Source organism: Lemur catta, chromosome 11 (genome assembly GCF_020740605.2).
Source record: "Lemur catta isolate mLemCat1 chromosome 11, mLemCat1.pri, whole genome shotgun sequence".
Lineage (NCBI taxonomy): Eukaryota > Metazoa > Chordata > Mammalia > Primates > Lemuridae > Lemur > Lemur catta.
The window spans coordinates 4962134-4972006 of NC_059138.1; the positions used below are offsets into that span (position 1 = coordinate 4962134).

At 60.2% G+C, this 9873-nt stretch overlaps 1 protein-coding gene across 4 annotated transcripts in view; it reads left to right on the plus strand.

Moving 5' to 3' along the window:
- Window positions 1-9559, plus strand: part of WDR86 (WD repeat domain 86) — a 37058-nt gene extending 27499 nt beyond the window's left edge. For 2 of the 4 annotated variants that reach the window (XM_045564986.1, XM_045564985.1), the window contains 3 exons: window positions 5000-5135; window positions 7584-7687; window positions 7772-8025. In XM_045564986.1, the coding sequence (XP_045420942.1) occupies window positions 5000-5135; window positions 7584-7687; window positions 7772-7930 (399 nt within the window). In that variant the 3' untranslated portion in view covers window positions 7931-8025. Of the gene's footprint in view, window positions 1-4999; window positions 5136-7583; window positions 7688-7771; window positions 8026-8149; window positions 8259-8446; window positions 8805-9159; window positions 9292-9473 lie in introns of those variants that run through there. The other 2 variants (XR_006738255.1, XR_006738256.1) reach the window with 2 other exon arrangements.
- The last annotated feature ends 314 nt before the right edge of the window (window positions 9560-9873 follow it).

A 9873-nucleotide genomic window follows, 5' to 3' on the forward strand; every position in this document is an offset into this window, starting at 1 on the left:
CTCTCAGACTCCCCTCTGCCGGGGCGTGGGGGGGGCCCCTCTTCCCGCCCGCCCTGACCTACCTCTGGAAAAGCACCGTGGGCCCAGGGCCCAGGGACAGAGAAGCAGGATTGGCCGGCTCCTGTCACCCAGCGAGGGCGTGGGACCCCGTGACCCACAGAGGGATGATCTTACTTTTCTCTTTTTTTCATGTAATTTATTTCACTTGACACCGCTCAGAAAATTGGAGTTTTGGGGGGTTAGAAGGCTGCTATCTTCCGAGCCGGGCTTGACTAGTGACACGAAATTTCTGAAACTGTCCTCCACACAGAGGGGCAGGAGGCTGCCCCACAGTCGCATCCAGGAAGCCAGACACCTGGGCCCAGGGATCCCTGTCCCCTCTGTCCCCGGCCCCCCTTGGTGTGGCTGCGTCTGTTCTCTCTCCTGCCCTCTCAACTTCTCTGTCCGTGGGCCATCGCGGCCACAGCCTTCAGGTTGTCTGCAAGTGCCACTCGCCGATTTGGGCCTGACTGGCCTTCCTGGCTGGGGCGTCCAGAGCATCACCTGTGACCTCCCCGAGGGGCCCTTTAAACCCGTTTCGAGTGGACAATTCACGAACGCTAAGCACGTTCCCAGTGTTGTGCGACCATCACTGCTGTTATTTCCATCGTTTTCATCACCCTAAACTGGAACTGTGTCCCTATTAGACACTTAACTCCCCGCCCTCTCCCCCAGCCCCTGGCACCACCATTCTGCTCCCTGTCCCTGTGAATCGGAGGCCCTGAGGACCGCGTGTGCGTGGAACCACGTGGTAGTTGTCCTTCTGTGTCTGGCGCATGTCACTGAGCATAAGGCTTCAAGGTTCGTCCTGTGGAGCTCATGGCAGGATTCCTTCCTTTTTCTGTGGCCAGTTAATATTCAGTGGGCTGTAGCTAGCACGTGCCGCTTACCCGTCGCCGAGCAGGGGCACGTGGGTTGCTTCCATCTGTCGGCTGTTGTGAAGGGTCTTCAAAGATCCGGGCGCATCCTGCGTTCAGTCTCCTGGGTACGTTCCTGGGAGTGGAAGCGCTGAGTCACTTGGTGACCCCTGCTCGGTGTGTAGGAATGACAAACTGAACCACTGCTAGGCCGGGCGTAGGGGAAAAGGGACGGGGCTGGGTGCCGTGTGTCCTCGGCAGCCCCCAGCCTCAGGATGGTGCTGGGAGCCAGGGCACTGGGCCTTTGTGATGGGGGGTCCGCGTCTGCTGTGCCTTCGGGCTGTGACTTCACACGGGACCCCGGCTGTGGGGCCTCCATTTTCACACTCTGCAAAGTAGGGACATGCAGTGACTGCCCGTGGGGCTCACACACCGCAAGACTACTCTGTCCCAAAAAAAAAAAAAAAAAAAAAAAAGGGAGGGATAAGGGGAAGGGAAGGGAGAGAAGGAAAGAAGATCAAAGGTAATGAAGCATTTCAAATCCCCCAGAGCGAGAAGGCGAGGCACTGCCAGTGGGGGCAGCGGCCACAGGGCTCGGGCGATTGCAGCAGCAAAGTCATGCAGGATTCTCTCCCTGGTCTCGCCCAGCCCCAGGGAGCTGGGGGGCAGAGAGTGCGCCTGCATTTTAGGGATAGTGAGAGCGCTGTGCTCAGGCCAGCCCCCAGGCTCAGTGCCACATGCCGCAACGCATCCACCCTCTAGGCCACCTCCTGAGAGAGAGATGGTTTTTTCTCATTTTGCATGTGAAAAAACGGAAGCTGGGGAAGCTAAGTGTTAATAACTTGCCCACCACCTCACAGCTGCTAAGGGGTAGAGGCAGGATTTGCAGCCAGGACTGCCGTATCTGAAAGCTGTGCCCAAGAGCACCAGGCTGTGCTCGGGCTGGCTGTGCACGTCCGCCCGGGAAGCAGCTGGTGAGATGTGACCCTGTGTGGCTGCCGCGGGACCCAGGGACCCAGGCCTCCAGGGACCTCTCAGCAGCTCTGGTGGCTCTCATTCCAAGGAGAGTCTCCTCAGAGCGGCTGTGGTTGTGTGGGTAGGTGGTTAGATCTGCGGCACTTCTTGGGGCAGCGCGCCCTGCTTTGGTGCACTGCGGAGCCATCGCTCCGCCTGGGAAGGAGGGTGAGGCGGGCACTCATTTTGGTGCTGCCCCCCCAATCCTGTCTCGAGCAGCTGCTACACCTGGGGAGGGAGGGCCTGTGTTACCAATCTAGGAATCCCCCAGCCCAGGCACCGAACCATTTAGAAAGTGACCTAGAGTACCCTAAGGGCAATTAATTGGCTTGAATCTGCAGTGCGGTTCACCCCCAGGTGGGCCTTCCTAGAGGGAGCTCATAGACGCAGATGGAATTTTGAGGACACCTGTTGATCGTTTGACAACATCCCACACCTCCCAAGAGCCCGCCTCCAGACTGGGCTAATAAAAGGGAATAATCCGAAGCGAGTGAATGGGTCGGTCTCTCTCCACTCGCGATGCAGACCGGGTTTACTCCACAACAAAGAGCTGCTCGTGTGACACTGGTCCCTGCCTCAGGTTCCTCCGTCGTGTTGGCCTTGCTGGTGATTTTTCCAAGAAAGGAGTGAGAGAACCGGGATGATAGTTTGGACTTGACACTTCGGTATGTCTGGTCGTTCTTCAGCCAAGAACCGAGGGTGCACTCCCACCCTGACATCTTCCGTGCCGTGACTCGGATGAAAATGCTGTGACTCAGGGTATGCCATCTTTGGTGCCGAAACCCAGGATTCTGAGAGCTTGGGGGAGCCCCGCAGGACCTAGCCCCTTGGCCTGTCCTTGCCAGGGTCTGTCCTGCCTCTCATATCTGCCTCGGGCCTCCCTGTGGCGTCCTGTCAGGAACCAGCCAGGGTGAACAGAGAGGCTCAGGTGCCAGCCCGGCCTGCGGTGGCCCAGGGTCTGTGCTCTGGAAGTGCTCTGCCTGGTCGGCTTTAACCACAGCGGCGACAGGCCCCACGTTGTCAGGACGGGCTGTCGGTGAACAGGAGGGTCTTCCCTTTGTCCCCATAGCCGTGGACACCCAGCGAACCTCCTTGGAGGCCGCACAGCTGGAGCCCACAGGGGTCTCGATCTCAAGGCTTCTGTCCACCCCCGCCCCCTTGTCAGATGCCGAGAGCCACAGGCCTGGGCACCGGAGGCTCTGGGAACTGGTGTTGAGGGGAGCATGGCCAGGACACACTGGGCCCGCAGCGGTCAGCCTGGCGTCCAGGACGCAGACACGGCGTGAGGCGAGTTTTGGGGGACGGCTTGGGAGCCTCTGCACTTGCCCATGAAGAAGTGGGGAGCATCAGGGTGTGGGGCTTTCTGGGCAGGGAGGACTAGTAAGAAACCTGGGGGGGAATGTGTGTGCCCAGGGCCTCTGGGGCCAGCGTGGACACAGGTGTGCTTGGAGCAGGTGTGTGAATTGGAAACCGGGGGCTGTGGCTGGAGAAGCTGGTTGCAGGAGGCCTCCGCACGCCAGGCTGGTGGTGCGGGCTGGGGGGTGGGGTCTTCCTCAGGGAACAGAGGGGCTGCTGAAAGCTGTGAGCAGGGGCTGTGTGCCGGGCAGGCTCGGGAAGCCTCTCTGACTCTCCTGCTGAGGGCAGAAGCTGTGCCCTTGGGTGGGGCACGCAGCCAGAGGTGTGCGTGCAGGAATGTTCCGGAATCTTGCTGGCACTGATATGGACAGGTGGTTGGTCGCACCCATTCCTGTCCTTGGGGAGTGGACCATCCAATCAGGGAGGCCACATGGGCTGGGGCCAACTGTAGCCCTTGCAGGGCTTCAGGGCAGGGCCTGAGACATGCAGGCGACTGTCCCCGGGAAACACCCCACAGCCTCAGCTTCCGGGAAGGCCGCACTGTGTGGCCTCTGGATCCCACCACCCTCTGGCCATAGTGACTGGCCTGAGGCCTCTTAAGTCCTTAAACCTGGGCTGTAGCCAGGGCAGAAAGATGAGCCGGGCTGGTTGGAGGCCTGTCCGCTGGGATTTGAATGGGGACCTATATGGGGAAACTGAGTCAGCCATGGGAACTGAAGTGGAAAGTGGCTGTGATGAGCAGGTTAGGAGGGACGAGTTCAGGATATTGGTGGCCAGTGTGGACTTACCCTGAGTCAAGAAAAGGGCCCCGTGTGCCTAATCTGCCCCCAGCTCCTGGTTCTGGGCCCCTAGCAGTGGTCCCTGGTGGCTTCTCTGGGCTTCTCTAGCCTGCTGCTGTCTCACGTGCTGCTGTGCCAGGTCGCTGCAGCAAGGAGCCCTGCCCACCCTGCTCCTTGTCCACATCTCCGCTGGCCGGAGGTGCTGCAGGGTAGTGCCGGAGTTGGGGAGTTGGGGGAGTTACAGTACCATCCGCAGCAGCCTGCACTTCCTGGGGCTGCCCATCTTGGCAAGGGCCCCCTCCTCACCTCCTGTGAGACAGAGCAGCTTCAACACCTGGGGTGAGCCTGTCCCTGGGGTCCCCTTCCCACCCTGTCAGGTGGCAGCCCTGCGGAGGAGGGGAGCAGCGACCCTGTGACGCCGCTGGCGGTCAGCTCAGTCCTGGCGGGGGGCCCACGTCACACACTCGCCCGGACCAGTCTCTCCCCTCTGCCCTCTGCAAGCAAAAGCCCGTGTGACAGCTCTTCCCCAGAGCCTTCTCTCACCCAGACGGTTGGTGTGCACGGTCGAGGTTGTTCCAGTCGTATCTGTAACCCTCGCAGCCCCTCAAGGTAGCCCCTGTCAGCATCCTCCTCCACGGCACAGCAGCAGGGGGCGCAGAGAGCCAGGGACTTGGCCAGGCCAAAGTGAGGGTTGGTGGCCCGTCTGTTGGCTGCAGCCTGCTTGTCCCCCTGGCCGCGGGGAAGGGAGGAGGCGCCTGCTTTTGGTTGCTGAAGGGAGTGGTGGGGTGGGGCCTAGGGCAGGGTCATTCTGGGCTCATCCCCCGATTTCACCCCCGAGACCTGCACGTGCACTTTTCTCTGTTAGAGAGAGAGGGGGGTCCGGGGGCTCCCGAGCCACCCTGCTGCAGGCCAGCAGCGCCCGGCCGTGGCCAACCTTCCTGCCCCTCCTCCCAGCTCGTGAACCGGCTCGTTTACTCGGGCAGCGCGGACAGGACCGCCAAGTGCTGGCTGGCGGACACGGGGGAGCATGTGCGCACCTTCGCGGCCCACGGACACGGCGTGAGCACCCTCAAGTACCACGCGGGCACCTGTAAGTGACCTGTCCCCGTGCTGTCCACTCAGCTCTGGCCTGCTGAGGCCTCAGCTCTCCCCCCAGCCAAATCCTGGCTTTTCCTCTCTTTCCTTCCTGCCCGATTTTCCCTCAATGAGCCTCTGCTGCCAGTCAGGATTTGCAGCGCCCAATGCAGCAGCTGTTCCTTCTCCACGAACCTGTTCTACCAGCTGTTCTGCACAGAGGCTCCAAATAAGGGTTTGGGCCCCCCCAACATTTACCCTGTGAGAACATGGGGAGACCTGAATGTTTGGAGGTCCCAGGGTCAAAAGCACGTCTCAAGGACACATTCTAATTTTCCAGGTGAGACAGTGACACCCACTTAATCCAGCCAGACTTGAGGACTTGGCTTCACTTAGCCTTAGGTTTGACTACAGATGAGAAAAATCCAGATAACAGTAGTTTAAATGAATAGTGGTTTATTTTTCTCTCAGGAAGAAGGATTTCAGGGGCTGACAGCATAGGCAGGACTAGGTGGCCCTGCAAAGTCATCAGGCACTCAGATTCCTTCTGTCACTTTGTTTCTTCATCCTTAGCGTATATCTTCCATCTTCAAGGGAGCTTCATGGTTCAAGATGGCTGTTGGCGCTCCAGCCATCATGTTAGGCAGGAAGGAAAGAAGGACAGGACAAAAGAATGCATCTTCTAGCTGAGTTGGCCCTTTCAGGATCTTTCCTGGAAGCCTCAAAGACTTGTGCCTCTCTGACCGCTCTGTTTGCAAGAGAGATGGAATCAAAGTCTTTTATCTGAGGACGCTGCTGCCAAGATTGAGTCAGGGTTACTTGGAAAGAGAGAAGGGCAGAGTGGCTCATTGGGCAGGCAACGAGCTGTCTGTCCCACTGGTCTCAAATTGTGACACACCTGGACCTTGCTGGCTCTGTCCAACTGGCTAGACACACTTACACCCCAGACACACTGGCTAGACACACTTACACTCCTGAGGACTGTGGCTCCCAGAACAGTCCCCAGCTTCATGCTTTGCCATCACCCTCCCCTTTGCCCTGTATTTCAGCCCCACAGGTAGCTGGGCCTGAGGGTGTCTCCTAGCCCTGGGAGGGAGGAGACAGGGTGGCAGAAGATTCACAGCAAAGGTGTCAGATGAAGGTAGAATGTGGAGTTCTGAGAATAGAGCCTGGCGTGCCCTCAGGATTTGGGTGTTTAACACAAGAACATTATTTTTTCTTTCTTCCCGTGGCCAAGCCTGTAAGTGTGATTAGGGCTCTGCCACGCCTGGGACCTCTAATTGAGCATGAAGAACATTCTGCTCTCAGGCTCCCCGCAGGCAGCCGCCTAGAGCGCCACCCCTGGGCAGCAGCTGGCACAGAACCTACAGCTGAAGAGAATCCCGTGGGCCGAGCTTGGTCTTTGGTCTTTGCCAATAAGGCTACAGGATGACAGACCGTGTTCTTGACCCTGCCCCCACCCACAGGAGGCCCAGCTGCTGTACCGGGTTCCAGGCCCCTGTCTGCCTCTGAGTGTGGGAGCCCGGTGGAGGGGGGGCTGCTCAGCCCCAGGTGCTCCTGTGAGGGGCAGTGGGTGCCCGGGCAGTGTTGGGGGTTGACACCTACTGAGCTCCCTTACTGATGGCCAGTGGGAATTGGTGAGTAGCCCATCCCTGGCCCCAGGTGGGCTGTACCTTCTCCCCTGGGCCCCCAGCACAATTGAGCCCAGCTGCCCACAGTGGTTCCCTGCTCACTAACAGAGTCCCAGGGTTTCCTCACCCCCCTTCCTGGAAGGCCGGCACGAGAACTGTTTGCATCAAATGCTGGTGTTGGGGTCGGGCTTCTGAGAGCCCCTCCTAAGCCAAGCGTGTTCCTCAGGTCAGTGTTCTCAGCACGGTCCCCTGACCAGCAGCAGTAGCTCACCTGCAACTGGTTAGAAACACAGATCCTCCGGCCTTTCCTGCTAAGCCTGAGACTCTGGGGCGGGGCCCAGCAATCTGTCCTAACAAGCCCTCCAGGTGACCGCTGCAGGTTGAAGCTGGAAAACTGGGGTTGTAATGTAGGAAAAGCCCCAGGAGAGGTGGAGCCTGGAGGAAAAGGCTGACAGGGTGGTGCGTGCCCTGCTAGGAGTCTGAGGGAATGTGCTAGCGCACCCCAGCACCCCAGCGGACCTGGCTTTTGTTTCCAGGACCAAGCCCCTCTCGGGAAGGGGACATGAGCCTGCTCGGGCGGCGGGGGGAGGGGAAGGCCCTCCAAGGACCTGCCAGTTCTCCCCAGGCAGAAAAGCAGCCTCACCAAACAGGGCATGAGTGGGGACCGGGGCCCAAGAGGTACCCAGCAGAGGGACAGGCCACCCCCGTGAGGCAGGGGCATGAGGAACCCGAGTCCTGGAGGTCAGGTCGCACCGCCCTTCCCGCCCTGTCCCCGCCTCCCGGGAGCAGGCGGGCGGCAGGCCGGGAGGGCGCAGCGTGTCGTGTGTTCACAGTGTTCACGGGCAGTGGGGACGCCCGCGCCCGCGCCTTCGACGCGCAGTCGGGACAGCTGCAGAGGGTGTTCCGGGGCCATGCCTTCGTCATCAACTGCATGCAGGTAGGCGCGGGCAGGCTGCAGCCCCGTCGCCCCCAGGAGGCGTCCGGCGGGCGGGGCGCAGGCTGAGCGGCCGCCCGCCCGCAGGTGCACGGCCAGGTGCTCTACACCGCCTCGCACGACGGCGCGCTGCGCCTGTGGGACGTGCGCGGGCTCCTGGGCCGCCCCGCGCCGCCCAAGCGCAGCCTCCCGCGCCTCTTCAGCAACAAGGTGGGCTGCGCCGCCGTGCCCCTGCCGCCCGCCTGAGCCTGCCACCGACACAGCAGCGACAGCGGCCACCCCGGCCCCAGGCCTGGGCTTTCCTTCTCCCTTGGCATTCAGAGACTCTCCAAAGCCCTCTCCTGCCTGTTCTTGCCCCGGGCACCTTCCCCACCCCCTTAAACCTGTAGCCTTCTCATCTTCCCCACCCCTGATGAGGCTACAGGCCTGGTCCCCCGCCCCCACCCCACCCCCACCCCACCCCAGGGCTGACAGCCCAAGCTCCCCGAAGCCCCAGAGGTTGGGCCTTTCCTGCTGAGAACAAATGAGGACCTTCATGAAGAACTGAAATACACATCCCTCAAAGTGCTCTTGAGTATGTCCTGTTTTGTTTCATAAACTCTCGGCTTTCAGAGCTAGGGCCCCAGGAACCTGGGCAGCTGGCCGCCTCCACAGGATGCAGGGCTGCCACCAATGTCACTCCTGTCGGGGGTAGCCCTGGGGAGCAAGGACCCGGCTCTTTAGCCTGCCCAGGTGACAGCAGGGACCCCTGCCTTGGAGCAGGCCTCTTCTTCAGGGTCTGGAGTAGCAGCCCCCCAGCCTCAGGCACAGGAGCCAGCGCTGTGCCAGCGTGTGCAGACGCAGGACATATGCTGGAGCCACTAAGCACTCCAGTGGGGAGCGGGGCTCAGGCTGCAGAGAGATCCTGCGGAGGCTCCCCCAGCGCCCCTGACAGCACCTGAAGGTGGTGCTCCTCAGGCCCTCGGTTGCTGCTTTCTGCATCCGGGGTGCCCTGTGCCAGGCCCCAGCTGGCCCCTGGTGCAGGAAGAGAAGCCCAGATGACACTGTCTACCATTGAGAGCTCGGCATCTGGCCTCAAAAGAACAGCTCTGGTGCAGAAGCAGCCCCCGGGTAGAGAAGGGTGAGCTTTGTCATCACTTACAGGTGTTCCTTCGGCAATGGCTGCTGCCTCGCAGGGCTGACCTGCTCCAGGGTGCCCAGGCCTAACGGGCGGATCTACCCCTCCAGCTGATGCACCCTGGGCAGTAGGAAGGGATGTGCATGTTTGTGATTGTGCCGTAGGCCAAACCTGCAAGCACCCCCAGGAAAACAGGCTGGTTGGTGAGCAAGAACAATCAGTGCCCGAGAACCCACGTGCTGTTCTCTGGGTGGGACTTGAGCACACGCAGACCTGTGGGGTGGCCAGGGGCTGCTGTGTGGCGGGAGGGCCATGCCCACCCAAAAGGGAGCTTTCCAACACCCGGGTGACTCTCCAGGAAGTGCAGGCAGAGAGGACTACCTTGAGTACCGCCTGTGAGCACTCCAGGAGGAGCAAGTCCCGGGCCTTTTGGGCTATTCCATTCTCAGAGCCTCCTCCACCCACAGAAGATGCTCCCGGATGCCAACAGGTGATGATGCTGCACTCGCACCTCAGAGCTCTTGCTACTATGTCATCTCGCGTCCCCGCTTGTCCAGCCGTGGCAGACAAGAATACACACCCAGCTGGGTGCAGACCCTAAAACGTGGGCTGCTGCGTTTGTTTTTTGTGTTTATATAGCGTAACATATTTGGATAATTTCTATTTCCACAGCACAGAGACCTTTGCTAGATGCTGAATATACAGAGATGAGACGAGATGTCCGTTATCTCTTTGCCCAAAAGCCTGAGAGACGTGGTAAGTGCAGTACTCAGATCCCCCGAACCTGGGTCCCCTTCCGGCCACACCACAATCACCTTGCTATAAAGGAAGAGACCAGGTTGTCTGCCTTGGATAAATCTATTCAGTTGGCTAGGAGACAGGGGATGGGAACTATCCAGAGGCCCTACGGGAAGAAATCAGGGACAGGCCAGGGCAGTGTCACCAGAGCCCAGAGTAGTTCAACAAGCAATGGGAATCAGCATCCAGGACAGCTGAGTCCGTCCTGCACAGCCCTCACCTGGCCTCCCTGCATCTGCATGCCCCCGGACCCCCAGTCCTCGATGGCATCAAA